Source organism: Castor canadensis, chromosome 12 (genome assembly GCF_047511655.1).
Source record: "Castor canadensis chromosome 12, mCasCan1.hap1v2, whole genome shotgun sequence".
Classification (NCBI taxonomy): domain Eukaryota; kingdom Metazoa; phylum Chordata; class Mammalia; order Rodentia; family Castoridae; genus Castor; species Castor canadensis.
The window spans coordinates 57,640,527-57,666,584 of NC_133397.1; the positions used below are offsets into that span (position 1 = coordinate 57,640,527).

Below are 26,058 nucleotides of genomic sequence, written 5' to 3' on the forward strand. Positions count from 1 at the left end.
AGTAGAAAGATTAAATTTCAGAAACACTTGAGAAATAACAGGTGTGCTGACTGTTGCATTTTATTCTGAATTTGCATTCACTTTATGTCCTACAGAAACTCTTTGGCAGTCGATATACTTTCAGTCAGGCAGTGTCCCAGGGAAGTACAACTTAGAGTCAGAGCACTTGTGTTTGATTCGAGACTTTTCTGTGAGAGGGTTAAATTGCTGAACCTTGGTAAGCCTCAGTTTCATAATCTGTAAAATGGGAGATAACAATATTATCCACTTCACTGGATTGCTGTAAGAACTAAGTAAGGGTGCACGTAAAGTATTTAGAATAGCACCCCTCACCTCTATGAGCTCTATATTAAATAACATTTTTTCTCACTTATACTCTGCCCATCCTTCAATGGGGAGGAAGGAATAGGTATTGGTTGATGGAGATGTTGCTTTGTAGAGTATTTTATAGAATTTTAAGAAAAATATTATAGTCCTTATGAGGGAGGGTACTTTTATTCTGATTCCATCAATGCATAAAAGGAAACTGAGCCAGGCATGGTGGTTCATGCCTGTGATCCTAGCACTTGGGAGGCTAAGACAGGTCCATTAGAAATTTAAGGCCAGCCTGGGTTACATAGGGAGATTCTGTCTCAACACAAAGATTGAATCCTCAGCTATCTTTCTGAAGGAGTACAGTGACTCACTTCAGATGAACTCTTCAGGTAAAACTCAAATGACTGTCATGTACAGACCTCATACTAAGTACAACACTTGTAGATGTGCATGCTTCATGCTGAAGTGTAGTTGCTTGGAGTCTTATTATCTCCTTGTACTAAGGATGCAATGTTTTCTGAATTATTGGATGTTCTTTTTACTAGGATCCTTGCATAGAAAGTTTGTGATTTGAAGTGGTTTTATATGAGACACTTTGAGTTTATTTTATCTTAATTTGTTTGCAGAACAAGCACTGATACTAAGCTTCAAATATAAAACAAAACATTGAGAAGCAAACTATCTTATAAAAAGGATTTTATGACACTAGGTATACTGACATGTAACTTATTGACCTTCCCTTACTGTGAAGTAGAAATAATAGAAATTAACATAAAATTTAGCAGAAAAGCTCTTAGCAGATAAATAAATGGTGTGGCTTGAAATTTTTAGATGTAAATGTTTGGAAATATAGTGATACTGGTTGGATTAGGGGTTTGCTTGTTTGTTTGAGTCAAACATTAAACTATGAGCTACAGTTTGTAGCTGTGGTTTCAGGAACAAAACATACAGTGTAGTTAAAATCATTAAGCATAGGAGTTTATTTTTATTAAGAGCATGTCATTCATAATACAATGGCATAGAAAAGGAAAGATGCTAACTTATTTATTTATTTATTTTGGAGACAAAATCTCACTATGTTACCCAGCCTGGTGTTAAATTCCTGGGCACAATCTCCCCCATAGCATGCCACCATGCTTGGCTCCTGCAAGGAAAGATTTATTAAAACATAAATACTTTCACTAAGACACTTAGTGTAATCAGGTGTTCTCTTCCCTTCTCTGCATGGGATTGTTCTCTACAACACACTACTTTGTAGAATTTGAACATTCAGTGTATTTGAGTCATTTATAAATTACTAGTCTCCTCTGTTACTTGCCAGTTTTGAGATTTTTGTAAAACAGGTTGTCAATACTTGTCAATTGCCCCTTTGTTGTAATTATTCTTTCCCCTTATAATTTGTATGAATCCATGTAGAAATCTGTTATCTTCTTAGACCACAGTAGGGTAGGTCATCAAGGTAAGATACTAGTATTGATTCTCAAAGTAGAAAACTTTTGTAAAATATACCAGTGCTCTATGGATTTCATCAGGAAAGCTTTTGAAATATTTTGAGCATTGTTTCACATCTATGGATGTTTCCTCAACATTGTCAATCTTTAGATTATTTGGATGGATTAATTCAGCTATACAGATTAGTTGTCCTGAGAGTCAGTGGGAAGGTAGGATTTTAAGAAGCACTGGGACAGAGCTGGGTCTCAGCTTCCTAGCTTTTGTCCCCCCTGCCTGCCACTGCAACTAGTCCCCAGTTACTGAGAGGAGAATGAGCGTGGGCATTTGCAGGAGTGTGGACAATAGTGTTTAAGGCTCATGAATTTAAAATATTTATCTGATGACCAAGGTGCTTTAAATTCCTTTGCAATGTAATTAAAAACATTTAAATCCTTTCCCTACATCTTTTTGCTGGATGCCTCATACCAAATGGGGGTATGTTGCTGTGTGTGCCCGAGTGTGTACACTCATGTGCCTCTGTGGACTCACCACATATCTGAACCCAAGCTTCAGTGGTTCCCGGAACTCTTTATAATCACCTGATAGAAAACTTTTCACTTAAAGATGAAATTACTCCTTGGAGAATTTTCACCAAAGGCAAAAAAGCACAAAAATTCTTTTCCTCCTCTCTACATGCCTCATTACACAGAGATAGAGGATTCAATGTTTGAAAAATTATCATTTTTGTAGGTTTTATTTGTAGTACGTGAGAACTGGGAAATACAGAACTCAATTTAACAGCTGCTGCCTTTGCCTCCACAGACCAGCACCACTGCTATCATATTAGTGTATATGAGATAGAACATGTACATTCTACACGTGTGTGTACAAACATAGGAAAGCAACATACCAGAGTTGCTTAGCTGTTTATGTTTTAGTCATCTACCTCACTTGATACTGAATTAGACACAATTACACTGTGTGTAAGGACACCAACTGGCACTGATGTATGAGTGCCACACCTAAGGAAAGACTGGATGGTCATCAAGACCCATGTCTAGCTTAAAAGTCCACAGTGGCAAGTAAAGCAGGACTGGGACTATGAGAAGAAGAAGTGTAGTGTCTTGGTGAGAGCCTCAGATCATGAGAGGCTGCTGGATTTCCATTGTTTTACCACTAATTTACCTTCTGCCCTGACTCACCAAAATTATCCCTCAGGCCTCTATTAAGTGGAGTAATAAGCACATTTTATTCCAGTATTAAAAAGGGGCTCAAAAAGAATACTGGCAGGCCTACAGACTTGGCAAAGTTAAGGTGGAAAGGGAAAGGGACAGAGAAGGAAATGAGAAAAAGGAGTTCATGGAGAAAGTGGGATCAAGTGTGTGAGGGAGGCAACCTTTTAGAAAGCTGGCCTCTCTGGAAGGTGAGGGTGGGCCACCGTTAAGGAATGTCTCAGGCACCTACCAATCTTTTGCTTCTCCATCTTTCAACAAGACAATGTGTGGACCTGAAAACATGCTGTTTCACTTTCAGACCATCCCCCCCCAAACATTTTGTTGTGGTTTTTTTTTTTTTTTTTTTGGCAGCACTGGGATTTGAACTCAGGGCCTCATATACTTGCTAGACAGGGACTCTTACCACTTGAGCCATTCTGCTAGCCTTCCCCCAAACATTTTAATGTGGCCCTTGAATCAGTAGTATGCCTGCATAGTGAAATATTAATTTGTGAATGCTTCTGGCATTGAAAAACATCTAAAAGCTTAAAAGGAAAGAGGGCAGTTTTACTGTGTTTAAAAAAAAAAAGCATACTGCCTGAACTTGTTGTGGTTACATGAATTTTGCTTAATGACTTCCAGGAATATGTTTTCTTGAAATCTGTATAAAGAATTTTACATTTTCCCCCTGAAATATGTAAATCTGAAGTTGAGTAGATGTAGCCTCAAGGGAGTATGTTTCGAGAGGAACAAGCTTTCCCCAGGGACTCTGCAAATTGTGGGTGCTCAATAAATTTGGGTTGAAGGGGCTGAATGATTACGCAGTGGCTTTCAGTTATCAAGCGGATGCAAATGGGGGCCTCCAAGAATATCTTGGTCAGCATATAAAATCTGAAATACTCACGCAAAGAAAATCTCAGCACCTTATTTCCCAACTTCAAGTACATGCAGGTAAATATGGATCTGTTTCTCATAGCAGTACCTGGGTCCCTTCTCTCCTCCTGGTTTCTCTCTGTATGGGTCTTTCTGGTCCTTTTCCTCAGGTGGCATTATTGACTGAGGGGTGTATTAGGAATCAGAGTGACTGACCTCATGTGCCTTTGAGGATGATGAGAGGCACTGTTTAGACAGGGGTGAAAAATTGAGGGGGTGGGGCTAATTAGCTGAGACTCTCCTGGCAGTGTGGATGGAGTCATTCAGCAATCCCATTCACTGTGCTACATGTGGTATGTGTGCATGTGTCTACAGACGTGCATATGGCGTGTGGCTGTGTGGGAATGACAATGTGCCTGCACATGACCATTATATTAGATATCAAATTAAACTTGATAGGGTGGGGTGGAGCAAAGCACCTGTAAAATCATGTTATTCCAAGGTGACAATAAGATCAGTTTGCATTCCCTGAGCACACACCATCTGGGGGATAGCCCAAGGCCTACCACGCTGTGTGTAAAGCCAGCTCAGGTTAGCCATCCAGAAGGCCATAAACTGCATATACCAGTATGTAGATACCTCAGGGTTGACTAGTCAGTCTGTATAATTTCATTAAGAGCTATAGTGACTGCCATTTATTGAGTACTTGCTGCATGCTTTGCAATTTACATATATTATATCTGCAAGGGAACATTTTTTTCCCCTCTTTTACAGATTAGGTCATTAAGGTTTAGAGAGGTTATGATTTGTCTTGAGACTCATGTAAATGGTACAGACAAGTATCTGTTTAGCTTTCAATTTTTTTTTATTGTTTTATTCTACAGCTAGGTATTAGTATATTTTATAGTACTATTGAGGTGTTTTTAGATTGTGGAAGACTCTTAGATGTTTTGTGATGTTTGGAATAGGAGATCAGAGCTATGCATTCATTCAAAAGTGTATTTGTATCTACTATGCTATAGACTTTTTCCTAGGATGTAAGACATAAGGATGAATAAGATACAGTCCAAAACATACAACAGTGTAAAATTATAGACAGGCACAACAACTCATCACAAAGCCATGAGAGAATGAAATGATAGAAGTATGCACAAGGTGGTCTGAGTGCTCAGAGGAGCAGAACCTTACTCATCCTGGGGATAATGTGTGTGTATCAGGGAAGGCTTTTGTTGTTTTGGCGGCACTAGAATTTGAACTCAGGGCTTCATGCTTGTTAGGCAGGCACTCTTTCCACTTGAGCCACTCTGCTAGCCCTCAGAGAAGGCATTTTGGAGGAGGTGATATTCTGAGCTGTGCCTTAAATCACAAGAAATTGATAGTTCCTGGGCTCAGGCAGGGCAGATCAGAGCATTCCAAGCAGGGGGGAAGTACAAGCATGGGCCTGAGCAATAAATGTCAGAATATCTTCAGACAGCACATGGGGTTGGGTGTTGCTAGAGCACAAGAAATAGGAAAAGAATGGTCCTGAAGGGAGATTATGAAGGGCTTTGTGAATCAGGCTAAGGACCTCAGATTGTATTCTGTAGCAGTAGATACTTCATTCATTCAATGCTTATTTCCTTAGTAATAGCCAAGTATATAACTTGATATTCAGGATGCAATGATAAGCAAAATGGTACCACTTCTGCCCTCAGGGGGCTTGTGCTGTAGCAGAATCAAACTCTCTTAATGCTAAGGAGTGACAAAGGCCTTAACAAGAGCAGAAATCAGTAAGATAGAAAATGAGAGATTTCACTGGGTATGGTACATGCCTTTAATCCCAGTTATTCAGGAGTTAGAGGTAGGAGAATCATGAATTTGAGGCCAACCTGGGCAAAATTTAGTGAGACCCTATTTCAGAAACAAAAGGACTAAGGGCATGACTCAAGCTGTAGACTGCCTGCCTACCTACCATAGGTGAGACCCTGGGGTTCAATCCCTAATACCAGAAAAAAATGTAATGAGAGATTTGTTTGAGAATATTTAAGGGTAAAATATTCTCAATCCTTTGACAAAGGCTGATTGGATGGTGAGGTGATGAGAAAGAAAGCATAGATGGTTCTCAGGTTTATATCGTGGGTAGATGGTATGATACCTACTAGAATGGAGGATTTTTGAAAAATGAATAGGAGTTTTGGTGGAGACATGGAGAGTTTAACCTTAAGACTTGTTGAGTGAGGTAGGCATTTAGCAGGTAGTTGGACATGCAGTGTTAAGAAGAAATCCATTGGTAGCATATAGATGATAATTCAAGCCATGAGAGTAAAGAGAAATATGAAAGATGATAAGAGGACATGGAATAAGTTCAAATTTAAGGCACAGATGGAAAAAGGTGGAAACCTTTATTCAGGAAAGTAGGGTCAGTTTTGAAGGTACAGTTTGTTTGTTGGAATAATATGGTACAGTAGTTAATAACAGTTAAACTTAGCTCCCTAAGTATTCGAATCATACATTGTCCTCAGCCAGGAAAGGAGAAGACATCAGAGTAAGATACTATCCTTGCCCTGGAAGAACTCACAGTCAGGGGAGGTCATTGCTTCCATCATAATACCAGATGTCAGCAAAATTGCCTTCTAAATAAAGAATATTATGCAATGAATAATTAAAAAAAATAAAACCAAACAACTTAGTTTGGAGCATTCTTAAGAATTGACAGAAGAAAACAGAAGTGTTCAAGCTGTTGAAGAGAGAAGAGGAAGAACCATAGTTTGCTTAAAATATTTTAAATGGCTGTGTTTTGAGATCCAGAATTAGAAAATAAAACATGAGTGGAAACTAAGTAGGCTTACATATTATATCGTGTATTTATATATCGGCCAAGAGGAATGTTCTGTGGAACAAAACTTCTAGCTGACTCCTTCCATTTATGACAATTGCAATACCATCAGGAGGACATTGACTGTTGAGGCTGAGTGAGAGTGTAGAATCAGTGATCTTTGAGGTCTTTTCAGTTGTGGTTTTTGTATCTAGCTACGTAAACATTTTCTAGAGAAATGGTTCTCAAACTTTTAGAGTCAGATACTCCTTTGAGAATCTGATGAACAGTTATGGACACTATCCCTAGGGGAAAATATGCAAGTATGTACGTAAACACAAATATTAAAACAAGACCCTCCTGAAGTCTACGATAGGAGTCCCCTGGACTCAAGAGGCTAGATCCTCTTGTCTTAATGGATTTCTAATAGATGAGAACACAGCCATTGCTCATTCTGAAATTATATACCTTGAAGAAAAAAGCCTCTTTGGGACTTAATTTAGAACCATGACTAAGGTTTACTGTATATCTAATGCAATGCATCATTGATTTTATTCTGTCAGCCTTACTTTACAAGTGGCCCTAAGCAACTCACAGCTTCACCAAGATATGTACATAATCATATGCACATATTTTATTTAAAAAATAATGATGCTGTTTGGTGTGACCATATATAGTTATGAAGTTATGTTGTTGTAACTGAGATTTCTCTGGTAAATGGATTTTAAGGGAATTCTTTCTGATTAGGGGCTGTCTTACATATTTATACTAGAAGAGTTTGTGAGCTATTTCTGATACTTCGACTTTAATCATGCTTAATGAACTGAACTAAACATAATTCTTGTTCCGTTTTGGCAACCTGTGGGTTTCTCCAAATGCTCAGTTTCATATAACTACACCATTCTTGAAATGCTAATACCCAAAATGCTAATTCAAGAAAGGACCACAGAAGTTAGATTTCACTTCAGAGAAGTGCATTCAGTATTCACAGGCCTTCCAGAGGAGCAAGGCTGTGAGAAGAATGATATTAGGTGGAAAATAATGGCTCCTACCTTTGGTGAACACACAGATTTAAACATATAGGTTGCACAAAATTTGGATAAACTGAGGTGGAATCCAACATTTCTTGCATGAATGCCTATATAATGTGGCGATAGCTGTGAGAAAAGAGGAGCCCAGCATTTAAGACCAACACAATGAAAATGCAATGAATCGGAATGCCTCACAGATCATAGCGGAATCAGAATTTCCAGCAAGGAAAATCTTTTCATGGTGAATTAAGTGGTGGATGAAGAAAAATGGTGATGAAAAAGGTAGGCACAGATCACAAACACTGGGCTCAGGGCTCACTGCTGAAGATTTAAGAACCTTAGCTAAAGCTATGCAGAATAGAATGTGGAAAATTGAATTTACTAAACAATTAAGCATTGAATTAATCTACATCCTGCACAGTAGAAAAGTGGGGGAGGGAGTGGAGCGGAGCTGAATAAATCAGTGGAGCTCATTAAAAGATAGTGAATATATCAGGTCTGTTGTAGCATAAAGGAGGACAGTTTCCTGTATAACATGGAATAATTCTATGGTTCTAAGTCACCTTTTTGGAGTCCCCGTCTTAATCAGATTAACAAACATGCTTCTGATGAGGTTAGTCTGTTGCTCTGTATTTTAGCTTGTTATCGCTAGCTTTCCTATTAATTACAAGTCAGATCACCAGTCAACAATAGTAGTGAGGGACAACATAAATAAAATGAGAGTGCCCAGGAGATGTCACTCGCAGAATCTCTGCATCCTGAAACTCCCACGGGTTCCTGCAGCCTCCCACATGCCTTGCCGGTCTTTTGTTCAATTACAGTTAATGCAATAGTTTGTCATTTTCTCCTTCTAATTATATTTTCAAGTGGGATTTGTAGCACATAGAAAAACATCCTTTTACATGTCGAGGCACCGGGGTTTTGTGCCTGGCATTGTCTGTCCCCTGGGTGCTGTACCATTCTTTCTGCAGAGCTCTGAATGAACAAGTCCCCCTTTTAGAGCTGCAGTTGTACAAACTGAAAATTTATGCATTAACTGTTTGCATTCTGAGCATGTGTTCCAGATTACGTCTTACAGCATTCTTCTGGTGTGCTGCAGAATACATGTTTGCAAAAAAGTGCTTTTTCCACAGTTCACATTATCTCTCAATCACAGAAGCAGCAGATCAATTAGTACTGTTTTTGAGAATATGCATAATAGGTGAGTCAAACATACAAGTGGTGTATCCTCCTGAGACTGTTTCATTTTGGGGAGGCTGTACTAGGCTTCTGGTCAAGGTCATAGAACAAGTGGGGTCAAATCATCCTTTCCAGGAACAGTGGATCTCCTTTTTAATTCCTATGCAACAGGCCTTGGAGATGGGATCTTTACTTTCCTCTTCCTGGGTATCTGAAACATTTTGATCTCTTTAGTCTGTCTTATTTTCTTCCTGATGGGACAAGAAAAAAGCAAAGAAGCACTTTGATTTTGCTAAGGCAACTAAAAATGTTGGAAAGTTCAGTAACCTTTACTACTACACAGTCATGGACCATGACCTTATATGACTGAAATGATGTATACATATTTTGCACACGAGATCATCCTGCTTTCCCACTAATAATCTTGGAGACAAATATCACTTCCCAGTCAAGAGCCAGCTTTCTCTTATGCATCATTCCTACTGTGCAGGATGACCAGTGACTCATGAGGCTGGTTTTGAAAGCTAGCACTAAAAGCTAATTAAAGTCTTTTCTGGTGATAAAGAGAGATTTGGGAGAAGTATCGCCATGATTGTTTTCCCTAAGAATTTAATTTACAGCCAATTTTTCCTATCTGAATGTTACTTTCAAATGCACCCAGTGATAAGAAGCAACATCTGTTTCCGTTCAATAGTACAAGAAGGCTCGGCATGGGGCTGAGTGTACACAGTCCATGTGAATCTATTGTTATTCTCATTTCTTTTTGTCCCTGTGCCTGGTCCATTTGCCATGTACCATCAGGCAAACAGCTGACACATACTAGCTATTATGGACCCAGGCCTAATTGTGAGATCTTAAAAGCTCTGCCATGTTTGTCTTCTAGGAGGAAGCAGAGGCCTCTGCGAACAGTGTTAGAGACCACCACTCTCACTTTGTATTTCCAGAGGGTTGGTTGATGTTAAAAATACAGTAGGAATCAAGTAGCAGCAGTTTTCCTCCTTCTTTGCCTGAAATGTTTTTGTTTTCCTTGGTAATAAAGCATGCAATTACTTACAGAATAACTATTTGTGGATATTAGCTTGGAAGCAGAAATTGGCAAATTTTGAATGTGTTGATGCAGCTGTAAGCTAAAGCTAAAGCTTGAAGGGGGGCAGGAAAGATGCATGTCATCCATTCTAGTCCTCTGTCTTTGGCATTATCTGACATGGTGACACCAACAAGTTAATAAACAATTCTTATTCAGATTCCTGATTTGTGCCCCCACAGCCCTCCTGGAACAGAGATCATGATGACACAGCATCTACCCGTTCAGGAGGAACCCCAGGCCCTTCCAGTGGTGGCCACACGTCACACAGTGGGGATAACAGCAGTGAGCAAGGTAGGACAGGTGTTCTCATTCTCTTTTACTACTTGTTTCATTTTTGAGGGCTGAAAAATCAGAAATGCTAGTTAGTTACTATCTGTGCAGTTTCTCCTAGAATGTAAATGTCAGATAATTTGAAACTCTACTCATCTTGTTTGATTCCCTGGCCCTATTTTTCTTCTGTGCCAACTCCAGTTGCTTAACTCTCACCTGGCCACCTCCATGAAATAGGGTCAGTGAATTGACTGAGGGCAAGATTAGAAAAGCTCAAATGTGCATAAACTGTATGGCACTGCTATGCAGATAGAAAGTATTTTTACTACTTGCCTTGCAGGCTTTTCAAGGAATCACGAAGAAACTCTCACTAAGATTCCAAGTGAATGATGTCTTAAGATGTTTAGAAGGCATTGGTCAACCTATGCTGGGCTTCCCTCTTCACTGGGTTGAGGCCATTCTTCTGGTTTTACTTATTTGACTCTCTTAAGTGTTTAACTTCATGGCAAAACCAGATTGAGTGCAATCAAGGAAGACATGGAAAGATATCAACTTACTAAGTGTTGTACTTTGAATGCAAATACCTGTGTGTGCCTGTGGGTGTTCATCTTTGATTATTACTCATAGGAAGTAAAGTATAAACCTTAAGTTAGTCTTCAGCAAAAAGGTGAACGAATATATCCAAATGTACTGTTTTAGATGATACCTGACTGCAGTGGATTTTGTGTTCAGTTCATGCAATTAAAGTTTAAAAGAGAAATCTTTATCTGAATATAAAAAGACTTCTTTATTTGAAGTTGACTCTGAGCCCACAGTAGGTATATATTTTAAAATCTGGTTTTGTGATCATGTTTCATTGGAGTGCTGTTAGGCAACAAAGGAATTTTCTTGTCTAACTTAGCTGGGCTATACCAATTAGAATTGCAAAGTCTACAATGAATTTAGTATGATTAATTTGAAACAAAGAACAGGAAAGTTCCTTTTTAAGGTACATGTATGTTCTTTGCCCTGGAAATAACTTCCACAAATACAATTTTAAGCACTGGAGACATTTTATCTTTCAAAGAAAAGTTGCTGACTTCATCACAAGTTTAAACCTAGTAAAAATGGAGCCTGGAATAGTAAACTAGTCCAGAGCTGAGGCAGAAGCAGGTAACCTCTGACCTTTGACTTTTACTGGAAAATGATATGCAGCATAAATCCAAGGGGCCTTTATTCTTTCAAGTGGTATGTATGTGTTATGGTGTCGCTGCTCACAGAGCAATTGCTAAGGTGGTGTCAGCACTTTCGACATAAAGCCTGACTTTCTCAGAATTCTACTTACACTATGAGTTTTCAAAGAGGTGTAAATGGAATCTAAATTCTTTTTCCTGTAGCCCCAAATAGCTACATGGGGTCACAGCCTAGCATTTTGTTTGTTTCTTTTTTGTTTTCTTTTCTTGCTTTTTAAAACGTATATCATCCAGGAATCGGCAGGTAGTTTAGTTGGTGCATTAAGATTTGCAGACTGCTGAAATGCACTGGGTCTTGAGACTATAATGCTTAAGTTTTCTCAAACATAATCTGATAAGAGGATTTTCAGAGGGCAAATGCCCAATGCCAGTTCTTCCCCTCTGGTGAACCGCGACCAGGAATTAGGAATTTGGTATGTTTCTTTTCCCTTTAACAAGTCATCTTTAAATACCTATTTAATAATGAATTTGATTGTAAGTAGGAGCCATATAAGTCTTCACATTACAAGCTTAGCACTTAGAATGTTTTTTTCTTTTTATTTTTTATGGTTAAGACCACCATCCAGGTTTTTTTTTTTTAAAAAGGACATTTTTGCATAAATTATCTCATTTGAATGAGCTCAGATGAACCATTGAAAAACAATCCCAGTGGCAGATAAAGCAGGTGTGGCCCCATGTGACAGATGAAGAAAATAAGATATGGATGAGTTTTATGATTTGTTGAGGTCCCAGGGCTATGCCAGACCTAAACTTCCAGTTTCCTCAGTGTGTAGATAAGACTCTTCTCATCTCAGCCTCTCCTCAGCTCTCTACCAAAGAACTAAAGTCAGTTACTTCCAGTATGACCATAAGAAATTTCTGTGCTAACTTCTCTCCCCTCCTCTCCACTAAATTCATAACAGAGGCATGGGAGCCACACCTTTAGTCTTCTTTGCCCTTCCTTGGTGGTTTTCTTTGGCAGTGAGATTTATTCTTGCTAAATGCAGAATGATGCCTGAAAGTGTTGCTGTGACAACTTAACGCAAGTTTCCATGCCAGCCATGACCCTTCTAAACCTCTTTTCTCATCCCTGAGACCTGTAGAGCTGGATCTTTGTGCAGCCTTCAGATTAACTGTGTGTAGTGGCTTTTCCATGTTTTCCCTGTCTGCCTTTTCTGGCAGGCATGATATGTAGGCTGTGCCAGCATTTGGCCTGTAGTACATGTCCTAAATAGTTATTTACACAGTTTGAGTCCATTTTAGTCAACTGGGTAAATAACAGCCCTCCTCAAAAGATTTTTAAATCCATAAATACATCTTTATACATACCCAATAGACAGAAATAACTCAGCCTGTCAAGAACATATCCAAAGAGGTGTTTTCCCCACAGACGGGAGTAATACATATTTTAAAACTTTCTCTACTGTATTATCTGCACTATATTTCTTTTTTCCTTATTTCTTTTCAGTTTTCACCACTTCATTATGGCACTTGTGGTATTAAAAAAAAAACAACAGGAAAGAGGAAAGAAAAAGAAAAGAAAGAAAGAAAGCCTTTAGGCTTTGGCCCTCTGTTAAATAGCCTATCCACTGCACACATAGGTGTATAACAGGCTATGTATCAGCCAAGACCTATTCTTTTGAACTTTCAAAGTAAATAAAATAAAATTAGTGATCCTTGAAATTTTTAATGTTCTGACAGATTTCTGGTTAGAGTTCTAGCAATTTGGGGGATTTTGAGTACCTGATAATTTTTTAAATTAGTAGCTATAGTGATCAGTAAAATAGTTTTGGGGCAAATTTTTACATAAACATAAAAAATGAAATACAAAATCTAATCCTGGCAATTCTAAAGAGGATGTGCATAAAGTCAATAATGTACACTAATGTTTATTCATGACTTATCTATCTGTGTTAGACTTTACTTCACTGTGACAAAACACTTGAGAAAACAACTTAGGGGAAGAAGGATTTATTTTGGTTCATGGTTTCAGAGGTTTCAGTCCAATGAAGTACTTAACTCTGTAGTGTCTGAGCCCCATGCGTGGTGAGACAGAACGTCCTGGCAGGGACCATGTGGTGGAGCAAAGTGCCCCACATGGAGGATAAGACAGAGAACAAGGGGCAGGGACAAGATGTAGCCTTCCAGACAAACCCCACCTTGTGACCGTCTTCCAACTAAGCCCCACCTCCTGAGTCCATTCAGCTATAAATTTATCAATGGATGATAAATTGATATAGTTTGAGCCTTAATAATCTAATCACCTCTCAAAAGCCATCAGCAGGAGGCTAAGCTTTTATCACATGAACTTTTTAGGAGGACACTTCATATTTACACCTTAGCAATATCTTTCCTCCAATTAAAATTATTTATCATGACACCTCTTCTTATATTGTCTACTTTCATTTAATCTTAACACTTGTGGAGATTGATTCTTTAATAGTGAAGCCACTATTAATTGGCATTTAGCAGGGAGGGCTTTACACATGCATTTGGTTGATCCTGCTGCTGTTGTTATGACATTGATTTTGACTACTCTTTAGCTGATCTGTGCTCTTTAGGCATTTCTAAAGATATCAGGTTGAATTCTTATTGTAGACCTCTGATTATTTGCTATTTTTTCATTTTACAGGAGAAAAGGAAGTAGCTCAGAAATACTGGAGAGTGACTGTCAGAGGCAGTGGGGTCCTGGACACTGGGCTATGAATCTGCACTAATATTGGGTGTTCTCAGAACCCCTAAGCAGTGTTTGGTACTATGAAGTACACTTTGGCAGATTAGTGTGCCCTTCATGTGTCTTTTTTCTCCTACTGTGCAAGGCTGCCCTACTGACCATAGTTGGGGTCTATTCCAGGAAATGTGTGGTTTGGAGCTAAAGAATATCAAGCAGACCTGGTGCTTCTTCCCACCAGACCTGTGCTCTCCAGGAGGGCTACCACAGCCACTCTATCTTGTAAGCAGCTTAGCTATGACTGGCCATATTTTGAGTTTGGACATGTCTCCCTTTTTAGTCCAAAGTCCAGAGAACTGACTAAGTGAAAATAATAAAACAATAAAATAGGATTTTAAGGACTATCAGTTGGGGTGGGTATTACCATGCCCTCAGTTTGTGAGTAAAGTCATGGAGGATCAGAGAGGATAGAAGAATGGCCTGCGGCCACAATCTGGTTGGCAGTGGAATTGAGTCAGTCTGATTCCAGAGCCCAAGTTCCTGACCACCACATCACATTTAATATAGTACTTCCATGTGGCTTAGAAACAGAAAAGTAGACCATCTGTCAGACATTCTTTCTGCTACCAATGAAACAACTCTTTTCCCAGTTGTCTGTACTGGGCCTGGTGCTGGGCTCCATCATGGTAGCATAGGTATGAATCAGACAGAATCAGCTAAGACTCTGGAGTAATACCCCACTGGGAGTGAGAGCCTAGTTTTGTGTGCTAAGTGGAATGATGATTGAGCTGTTTACAAAGGGAGCGCGATGATTGATATGATTAATTTGTATTATGTATGAAGAGCCTATATAATTTCACTCCTTCAAACAGTTATTGAACTGAGAATAAGAGCATAGAAAACAAGTCAGGATATTTCTCTTACAGAACATTTCCCACTTGAAGCTCTTCGTATTTTCCTCTTTTGTGAGGATAAAGAAAAAGTATTATTTCGACATTGAAATTTGATGTGAAACATTTCAACCTGAAAGGACTTTAATGGTTTCTGGAACCTCTAAAACCCACTTATGTACTTCTCCTCTTGGGGACAAGATTCAGATCAACAATAGTACCACTAAAAAAAAAAAAGAAAAAGAAAAAGAAAAGAAAAACCAGCGTGTTCCTTTAAAGAGGAATAGTTGAAAAGCACTACTATTTCTGTGTAATAATGTATCAATAGCTGCAGTGCCTCCCACGGCCCACCCTCCTCCACACCAGCTTTTGTACAAATTCAGACAACCTATAGGCAGAAGGCAGTTCCTTGTATTTTTGAGGGGACTATCAAGGCAGTTGTTCCAGACCTGTGAGGCCAGCAGGCAGAGCTGCCTGGGAGGGGGTGGGGAACAGCGAGGGAGGGAGGTGGGGAATGACCACATTGCGTTCCAGATGACTGAGCCACGATTCATATACCAGCTCGCCTTTTTACATGAAGAAGAAAAGTAATAACAGCCCAAACCCAGGCATTTCAAACAGTCAGCTGTCCGATGAATAATGGGATAGGTGGGAAGGAGCACTCTGATTGGATGTCTTAATGAGCACATTTTGCACAGAGTTTGGGCTGCAGTTCCCCTTGACCTTTGCCCTTTATTGACCAAACTGACACTTCATTTTTCACATACTTCCAATTATGGCTCAGCTTAAGTGTTGCCCTCCCTTCTTTATTTCTTTCCTATGGACAACTTGAGAGTGGTTGAGGCCACAGAAGATATTTTAATTTGAAAAACTACCACAGCAGCTCAGGTTTGGGGTGTAATCTGAAACTGCTGTCTGTTTGCAGTGTTTCAGATGAAAACACATAGTTAATACTGCTTATTTAGAAATACTTATTTTTTTTTAAAGAAAAGTCCAGCTGATTTTAAAAATAAAATATAGTAACTTAAGAACTTTGAAAATGAAGAAATGTTTAAAATTGTTCTTTTGCTTCATTTCTCTGTTGGACACAGAGGCTTGAGGGACCTGTATTTGTTCACTCCTGCTTCTTAAGCTTCACATCTCTCCTGGAACTTCTTGTGTTTCAGTGGTCCCCTAATGTATTTTGACTAATACACTTTTGAGAAAAAAGAAAAGTAAAGTATAATTGTGACCACAGGCCCCAGCCCTTAGACCATTGCTGCCCTAGGGTGTTACTTTGGTTAAGTTAAATGTTGGATTGTAAATTAAAGTGTGGCCTATGTATGTGTGGCAAACAGAATAGGAAAATGGTTTCCTGGTGGGAAAAGTCAAGTGTAAAACAGAAAGGGGAAGCTGTTATTCTCCACAAATCCCTGTTATCAAAAAGTCCATATTATTAACTTATTGAACATGCTGAATTAGATGTTTAGATAGAGGACTGTTTTCCCAAGAACACCTTGTAGTATACTCACCTTTCCTTTTGACTCATAAAATGTGAGTAACAATTTTCTCTTCTCCATTTGCTTGACTTCTAGCATCATGAAAGCAGGTCATCCTTAAGAAAAATAACTTCATCATCTGAAAGTAGTAACTGTATTTCAGAGCATGAACTTCGCCACAAGCATTTTCACTGAAAGTGCATCTTCTCTCTATTAGGGAATATCACAAGTAAACTTGAGGTCATTGTTTCTCATCTTAAACAATCAAATTGAAATTATTTATAGGCAAATGGATTTCCCTCTAACACAGAAGTATCTGTCTCAAAAGTGGGTGAAGTGTTACCTACTTTATTATGTAGGCCTCTGGCATAGCCATTGCATATTTTTACTATAATATGGTAATAAAAGAATAATGTAAAAGACAGACAAAGGTTCTGTCTTTTTCTGTAAGGTGACCTCTGTTACCAAGTAACTGCTTTACTTATGAGCTTATTAAAAACTCAAAAAATGAGCTTTTCATACTTCACAGGCATTGATGTGAAAATGAGCTATCCTGTGAGTAGTTTTCTTGATCATTTTTAGAACAATTGATTAGCCAAAGAGCTCCTGTCATTAGTTGACATTGACTGATAGCAATTTGTCACAAGCTCTGAAGGTCAGCTAGACAGTTGGAGTTTCAGCTTGTCTTTGATTGACCTTTACTTATTCTATCCTCATGTGATTGGGTTTGAATAGGTCTGACCCTCAATTGGAAAAGACAGGACATTAGTCAACAGGATCATTTCTTATATTTTCTTGTTGATTGCTCATTTTTATTTATGTGTGAACTCATAGTCTGGATTTCTTAATTGTTATATTCTCGTTTTTAAAACTTAAAAGAGTGATATTTATTAAGTGTGACCTTAAAGCCACAATTCTATTTTACGTTTTGTTTGCATTTAACAGGGGACTTGATATGTGATGTCACAGATTTGCTACTGACACTGGCCTTTGTACCCTGTTCAGATACTGAAATTTTGTTGCAAGTGATGGATTGTGATTGTGTTACTTCTGCTGCTTTTAAGGAATACTGACTCCAGTGTGACTTGTAGAACTTCCAAAATTATACACTAACTCTCGGCTTCTCTGGAATTAATTACTTTGTCCCTCAAGAATCATGAATTATTTTTAATAAATGAAAATGAAGTAGTAAAGGATTATGAATAATGATGTTATATCAATTTGTTATTTAGCACTGTGGCCAGAAGCATGAAAACTTTAAAAATGTATCTACTTTTTGGTTTCACTAAGTCTGCTCTAAATTAGAGGCTCCTCCTTTGGCTACAAGAGCATTAGTGTTTCAGTGAAACACTTCCAGGTAGTGAACCTGGAAGTTAATTGGTCATAATAGTCAGGTCTTTCTTTCTAAAACTTTAAGATATTTTCCCAAAATGCATCACATATAGAATATATTTCACACTCAGATTAATAACATGCTTTATGTAAATAATTAAAGTGATGATCTTAACTTTAAAAACTCATCTTAATTTGTAATTATTTAATTCAGTTCCTGTATAAGGCCTTTCTTTCTCTTATTCCTTCTCACCTTCCTTTCTTTATTTGCTTCTGTGTTGGGTTTTAAACTATAAGCAATAACTTGTTTTTCAGGTTGGCTCTCTCAGGCGTTCCAGGGCCACCACACACAGCCTGGCACAGTCTAAACATGTGTTTTAGTTTCTACATAAGAAAATAAATGAGGAGTGAATCCATTGTCCCAGGTGGTGGATTCTTCATGGTGTCATTCTTGGCAAGGTAGAGGTGAGGAAGTTAATTTTAGAGAAGCATTCATTTAGCATAGCCCAAGGAGATAAAAAGAGTTTAGAAATTATAATCACCTCTGCAGATGAGCCAAAACATTATCAGGAGTTGTATTTAAGGGGGTAAATGTAAATTTATGAATTCTAGTCAAGTCATCAAAATGGATTAAGTGCTTACTGTGTATCAGGTTCTCTGTGTGAGTCTATAAAAATGAGTGGACCATTTCATTTGTCCTTAGGAAGTGTGTGGGTGCTACTAAGAACATCAAGCATATGTAAGTGAAATGTTTGCTAAATACTGAATATTGTTAGGGATCTGTTGTTATATTTTTTTTCTTTACATACCAGTACCCCAGCCTTTGTGAATTCTGGTCAGGGCTGCTGGCTGAAACACAAGATGTGGCACTCAGGACCTCTGCCATCTGAACCATAGTGTCATCGTTACTTTTGTCACCATTAGTCACCTGGTTGTCAATGCATATTGGTCTTCTTCAGGGGATCTTGGCATGTTGGAGGGGGAGGGGACATCTTTGGCAATCTGTTGAAGCCAGTGGATACTTTGTCAGAGTGATATTATTATTAATGTATTAAAATACAAAGGATAATATGGGAAACTAATTATATTGAAATCCCATTACCAAAATATTTTAAAAGTGAATCATAATAAAGTAATGTAAGTGCTTGGTTAAATATGCATTAAATAACAAGGTCTACCAGTAATTCCATTGTCTACTACATTTTTGAAGTAGTGATTAATGTAAATGATGTGTTAAAATATTTGTAGCAACTATATTATAAAAAGTAAATATGATTTCCATTGGGGACAAAGTCATAAGTCCTGGTAATTGTTTTGTAGTTTGTTACTTAGCTACATACATACTTGAAAGAAATGGGAATTCTATTATAGGTTAGTGAGAGTAAAAATGTAATTACATGATTTTACCCCTTCTAGTCATATGTATCACTTCAGTTCTAACCATAGATTCCCCTGGAGTAGAGAGTCTATGTAGCCAGGTGAAAGACTCAAGCTTAATTCAATTGTTATCTCCAGGAAGTAGTCTATGAACCCCTAGGTCAGAGAATGTGACTCTCCTCTGTGCTATCCCAGTAGCCTGTTCTTATCCTTTACCATAAGTTGAAATGAGCTATAAGTTGAAATGGGTCATCCTGCCCAGGAAATACACTTGGAAGGGACTTTGTATTCTTCATCTTTGACTATCCTGTGTCCAGCACAGTTATAGGCATATAGCCACTGATGGATACTTATTTATTAAAGACTAAGAACCCATCATTGTTTTCAAACTATGACTGATTTCTTCTGGGTGCCAGAGAGTTAATCTCACGTGGAAATATGTTGAAGTGTAAACAGGTGCCAAAGTCTCACCTGTCCCAGAGATTATTTTTCAGAGCTAATCAAGGCTTTTCTTGAATCTTTATTCAGTGGAGGTGCCATTTTTTAGAAGTTGGTGGCAGATGGGTTTGGGGATGTACCTTAAATCATCCCACCTACACAATTCCCTGTTCGACCCACTTCTACCCTTGCATACTGTTCTGTGTCCCTTGGTTGGCATCTAATGAAAAATGGGGAGAGACAGTCACAGCATTTCAGAACCTCTTGAAAGATCATAGGACCAGAGAAGTGAAGATAAATTCTGAGACAGGACCCTAGAGCAGGAATAACTGTGATACCCTGGAGGATGCTTTCATGTTCTATGACTTTCCCAGTAGCAGATATGATTTCATCCCTTGGGATGGGATATTTAGCTCTGTCCCTGAATTTAACTCTCCCCATGAATGTTAGCACCAATTAAAGATAGTGGTACAGGTTTTGGCTATTGGCCTAGCAAAAGATAATTCAAACAATACATTGATGCCAAGCATGTTCCTTAAAAAGATGTAGGCATTGTCTACCTCTTGTATTGATTGGTTCTTGAAGTATAATTGGTAAAGTTGGGTTCTACTCAAGTGTCTAGCTTTGTGGATTAGTTCAGTCTTGCAGATAATTTTCCATAATTACATAACCTAAACACATTCTGATTAGTACAATTAGCCTTGACTTTCCCCCATTTACAAATATCAACCTATACCCATTCCTTTCGAGACATAGCTCATCTTATTTCTTAACAAACGGTAGAGTAGAATTCCTTTCTACTTATTTCCGTATCAGGAGAAAAAAAGAACATGACCTTATATAGCAAATCTTAAATTTTAGTCAGAATCATGTTTTTAAGAAAGGGAGAATTAAATAGTGAATGCAGAAAATACTTGATTTGTTCATAAGTATGTTGCTGATTTATCAATATTTGGTCAATGCCATCTAGGTACAATTTCACATTTGTAGTTGAAATCTTTCTTTGCGTGTCCATATTAAAATATTCCTGTTATAGCAGGACAGGTAGCATCTTGGCATCATCTTTATACTTTGATACGTTGGAATAAAAGCATATGCAGAAGCTCCCTGACGTATGATGGAGTTATGTCCTTATAAACCCACTGCAAAGTGAAAATATCAAAAGTAGAAAATGCATTTAATACACACAAGTTACTGAGCATCATAGCTTAGCAACACAGCAGTATAGAGTATCAGTTGTACACCCTGTGATCTCATGGTGGATTGGGAGATGTGGTTTGCTGCCAGGCATCATGACAGTGTTTACTACTGCATACTGCTAGCCCAGGAAAGAATCAAAATTAGAAATAATGGTTTCTACTGAATGTGTTTGTTTCCCACCATTTTTCAAAAAGCTGAAAAATCATAAATCGAACCATTGTAAGTTGGTATCATCTGTACTAAAATGAAAATGCATATATATTCTCCACTTCATTGTAAGAAAGGATTTATGGAAGTTAACAAAATTACCTAAGTACTTATAAAAATAAATAGATGAAGGAATTAGAATGAAAGGAAAATAAGAAGTCAGTCATGGGGGTGGTACAGAAGAAATACGTATTATAAGATCATGTACAATTATTAGAAGTGGGCAGTTAATTTGGCACTGAGCTTTCTAAGACCCAAAACAATTTGATTACAAGATTTACAACATTTATGGAAGGTACTCAGAAGAGGAATTTTTGCCTGGAATTAAGTTCTAAAGAGGAATTCTCCTCATATCCTCACATAGGGAGTCCAATGAAATGGCACAGACTGACATCTTTAACAACATCTGTATGACACCTCTTAACTTTCCCTCAGCTCCTAGCACAGCACTACAAATACAGTAACAGTTGATAAATATTTGATTACTTGATTTAACTAGGTGTGTGGAATCATACCAAGCTTATTCTTACTCTTAATTCCTTGATATTTAAGCCAGTCTCAATTTCCATGGTTGAAACAGATGACAACCTGCTTTAATACAACCCAAGGTATTGATTATTTTGGGATGCCAAGAGGCCTTTATCCATTTGTCTCTTTCTCATAGTTTATGGTAGGTCAACCACCCTTTCTAGTCTTTTCTCACTCTAGTTGGGGGTAGGGATGGAGGTAAGAATGCTCTGGTCACTCTGGTATTATTCCCAGAAACCATGTAAATGGAGCCACCAAGATTCAGGTAATCAATGACTAAAATGAGGGTGCAGAGGGGCTGACTCCAAGTGAGAAGACTGAGGGACCACAGTCTTTAAAAAAGAGGAGTTCTGGAGGAATATGATGTCAGCCTATTAAATTGGAGGAGGCTGGGCATATTAATATTTTCATTACTACGTCCTTGCACCAAAAACATCCCTTACATGAAAGGAATAAATTTAGTGTAAATAAAAGGTATTGTTTGCTATTGTAAATTTCAAGCTATGAGAGGAATACTCTCGAAGTTAGGAGAAGTGAAAACAGAAATACTCTCATTAACTTTTTTTTTTTTTTTTTTTGTGGTACTGAGGATTGAACCCAGGGCCTTGTGCTTATTAGGTAAGCGATCTACCACTTGAACCACATCCTCACTCATACATTAACTTAGTGATTCTCAATTAAATGTCCACTGCACATCAACTCTGTGCTAGGAAAATGTGAGAATTCAGAGTGAAGAGGTCAGTTTTACAATCAAGAAGCTGAGAGTCCAATGGAAGAGCAAACGGTTACCATATGATAGGTTAAGTCTAGTGAATAAGTAGGCTTAGCGCAGTTTGGAAGTTGGAGAATGGCAGGCAAAGATGTGGCACTGCCCGGCATAGGTATGACCTCACTCTGGTCTTTCCATGGCATTCATTCTTTATCAGGCACTGTACCCTTTCTCAAGAACATGGAAGGAACTCAGATGTTGGTCCTTCTTCACACAGAGATGCTGTCAATATCTTATTACCAGTTTGTTCCCAGACTTAGCCCTAGAAATCAATTTTTTTAAAAAAGTTCTCATTAATAGTACAAGGGATTTGCATTGTGAAAATTTCATGAATTCATACTGGGTACTTTGGACAAGTTCATTCCCTCTATTATATTCCCTCAGGGCCTCCCCCACCACACCTTTTCAAACAGTAATTGGTGAGTTTCATTCTGTTATCACCGTACATATATATGTAACATACTTCAAATCTCTTCATCTTCCAGTACCCGCTTATCCTCCCCCCAGATTCCACTCTCCCAAGGCCCCCCATTTACATTCACATCCCATTTTCATCATTATTATTACCACTTTTGTCCTAGATTCCACTTATGAGCAAAACATGTGATGTTTGTCTTTTTGAGTTTGATTTATTTTGCTCAAAAGTATGGTCTTCAGGTCCATATATTTTCCTGCAAACAACATAATTTCATTCTTCCTTATGACTGAATAATATTCCATTGTGTATATATACCACATTTTCTTTATCCATTGATCAGTTATTGGGTACTTGGACTGATTCCACAGGTTGGTTATTATGTATGATGCTGCTATGAATATGGGTGTTTTGTATATTGCTTTATACTCCTTCAGATATATGCTCAAGAGTGGTACAATGCTTTGATGAACCTTCTTACTTATTTCCATAGGGGCTGCACAAGTTTATGTTCAAAATTATTTTTTAAAAAATTACTCACTGTCCACCTAGCTCTCCCAAAGAAGCAAGTCTATGATAGAAACTTGAGATAGATGGAGAAGAAGGGCATGGGAGGCAAAACTTACCAGTTTTATAAAGATCTGAAGGAGAGGGAAAGCCTGACACCATGCAGGCTTGGTGAGTGTTTCAGCATAAGCAAAGGACAGAGTGTGAGAAAGCATTCACCTGAGGTAAGGCCTGAGAGGTGGCAGAGGGTCTTCTATGAAGTCCTCAGGCATTTGGAGTTTGTTTATGGGACAGTAGGGAGACACTGACCATGCTAGAGCTATGGCATGGTTAGATCTGAGTGAAGGAAGAATTGGCTCAGGGGAAGTCTATGAAGTCAGCCTTATATCTCTGCAGATATGCTAAGGACATACTAGACCAGGAGGACTAGAAGAGACTGAGAGACTGCATGGTCGGGGATGTGGGGAGTGGTGGGTGTCAGAAGGGTCTGGAATAGTGTCAGAGTTTCAGATTGCTGACTGTATGGACTAGGAGTTCCATTCGGCATGCTCATTGTCTTTTACTTAAGTGTGGCCTCAGCTCTCTAGATATGGAGAAAACACAGCTGGTCAAAGACTGTGGCTTTCTCCCCCACACCCTTGCTGGGCAGAAGTGACACTTTTGCCACTCCTTCCTGAGGGTTATTCACAAACGTCCTGCTACCCCTCTGCACTGTTTTCCCTCTGACAAGGCTCTGGCTCTGTGGGGACCAGAGGCTGGATTGGAAGGAAGAGGCTGCCAAGCTATCCTGGGAACTTGGTGACTCATTTCATCAGTTTACTGCTCTGAAAATGAGGTGACTTCCCCCTTTGCTTGACAATTGATTGATGAACACTTCCTGAGCATTGCGGAGGAGATGTTTTGCTTCACGGGCCTTCGTTGTTTATGGACTCCCAGTGGATGCTAATCCTGGTGTGCTACAGCCTTTTCTACTTCCCGCCTGCTAAGTTTTCTTTTTATGTAGAATCTTTAAGTTACCTTCCCAGGACTTAATAGAATCCAGGATTGGAAATAGTATATACACTTTGCTTGCTGATACAACTCTGGTTACATTGAACTTTTTGCCAAAATGTTTTAAAAAAATACTTTCTTACATTGAAACAGTATTTATTTGATTAAGGACACAATCACCTGGTAACTAGTATGTCTACATCAAAAGTTGCTTAAAAATAGCAGTACTTCATTTTGTATGTCTAGGATCTTTTTGGGTTTTTTTATTTTGTTTTTGTTTTTTAGTTTTCATTATATTCCCAGGGTAGGGATTTGTATATTTTTAGGATCATACTTTGTTTCCAGATGTCTTGATGCTCTTGGAAGAAAAGTTTTGGAAAATGTTAATTGTTCCACTAAATGATGGAGTACTAATAAAAGCTACACAGAAAGAGGTAGAAGCATTCCTTTCAGACTCCAAGAATATTTCTTTGGCTCATTTTTCATAATTGAAGCTGAGGCAATAGGTTTCCATACTGTGGATCAGGGGTCAGGGTCATTGTCTTAGATACTAGTCAGAGCCCTTAGATTTAATTTTCATTTTTCAGATGGAGGCAGTAGGTTTAATGTGTCTTACTTTGCAGCTGGAACAGATTCTATTTTTAATCTGTAAGTCAAATATGGCAGAGAGCCATGTGTTACCCAGATCCAAATGCATAACTCCTGTTGATATCAGTGAGGTTCATGATGGATTGTAAAGAACTATGTGGTCTTTATTCCAAATGTCTATCCGACTCTTTAGAACTAAAATGCTGAACAAATTCTAGCACTTTTCAAGTCAAAATGAAGTGTTTTCTAATGTAGCAACCATGCTTGCTTAAAGGAATAATGCAGCAATTCCAAACAGACACACACACACATAACCATAGAATTAGTTTTCAGGCAGAGAGAGGCAACTGGGCTCAGGAACCTGGCTGGCATAGTGAAGGCCATGGCTGTATTGAGCTACACAAAATTGCCTTTTAAATAGAAAAGATAAGACGAGAAAGCCTTTTCTTTGGCTGGTACTATGCTCATCAGAGTACAAGTTATTGTTGATAAAGTAATTCTAGCAAGAACCTTTTGTACTTCCCCACTCTTATTATTATCCAAGTGGTGGGAATGGTATGGCAATAATCATTCAGAATTGGCTGATATTTACATCTATAAATAAATTTGCTCAAACCATAATTGTTATAACAGGATTGTTTGATTACCTGGCAATAGCCTTGTGCTGAGATAGCTTTTGGATCACCTGTTCCTTGGGAACACTTGACAGACCTCATGTTTATGACTCAATTGAATGTCAGTAGCAATTGCAGCTAAAGATAAACAAAAATGCAAGTACTTGTTGACCTTGACTTTTTTCCATAAGAGATTGGACTTGATGGCTCTATTGCTGTTGAGCTGATAAGGGTTATAAACAGTAGTTTAAGGAAAATGTTTTATTCCCAGAGGAAAATATCTTATTTGCTATGGGAAATGGTCATAAACATATATATATACCTTTTGTCAGATTTTCTTAATTCACCCTTATTTGGGCTGTGGGAAAAGAATATGGACAAAAGGTTTTTATACTTTTTTTTGTACATTTGCATAGATTGTTACAATTTGTGAATGGCGTAGTAAGTAGATTGAGTGCAATTTTAGAAGGAGCCAATGATATTTCTATGATTTATGGTACTTAATAATATGATTTCTTTTGAAACTATCGTGTTAATATAATATTGTGTTTCAGAGATGAAGATCTGGTGAAACATGCAATAGACTTATGGTGCTCTTTCTGGTTTTAATTAAAACATAAAAGTGTAATTGCTTTGTGTGATCTCACTA

At 38.2% G+C, this 26,058-nt stretch overlaps 1 protein-coding gene across 2 annotated transcripts in view; it reads left to right on the plus strand.

The window, feature by feature from the left end:
- Meis1 (Meis homeobox 1) overlaps positions 1–26,058 on the plus strand; it is a 133,888-nt gene that overhangs the window by 19,215 nt on the left and 88,615 nt on the right. For both annotated transcript variants that reach the window (XM_074049856.1, XM_074049858.1), the window contains exon 7: positions 10,104–10,215. In XM_074049856.1, the coding sequence (XP_073905957.1) occupies positions 10,104–10,215 (112 nt within the window). The remainder of the gene's footprint in view (positions 1–10,103; positions 10,216–26,058) is intronic.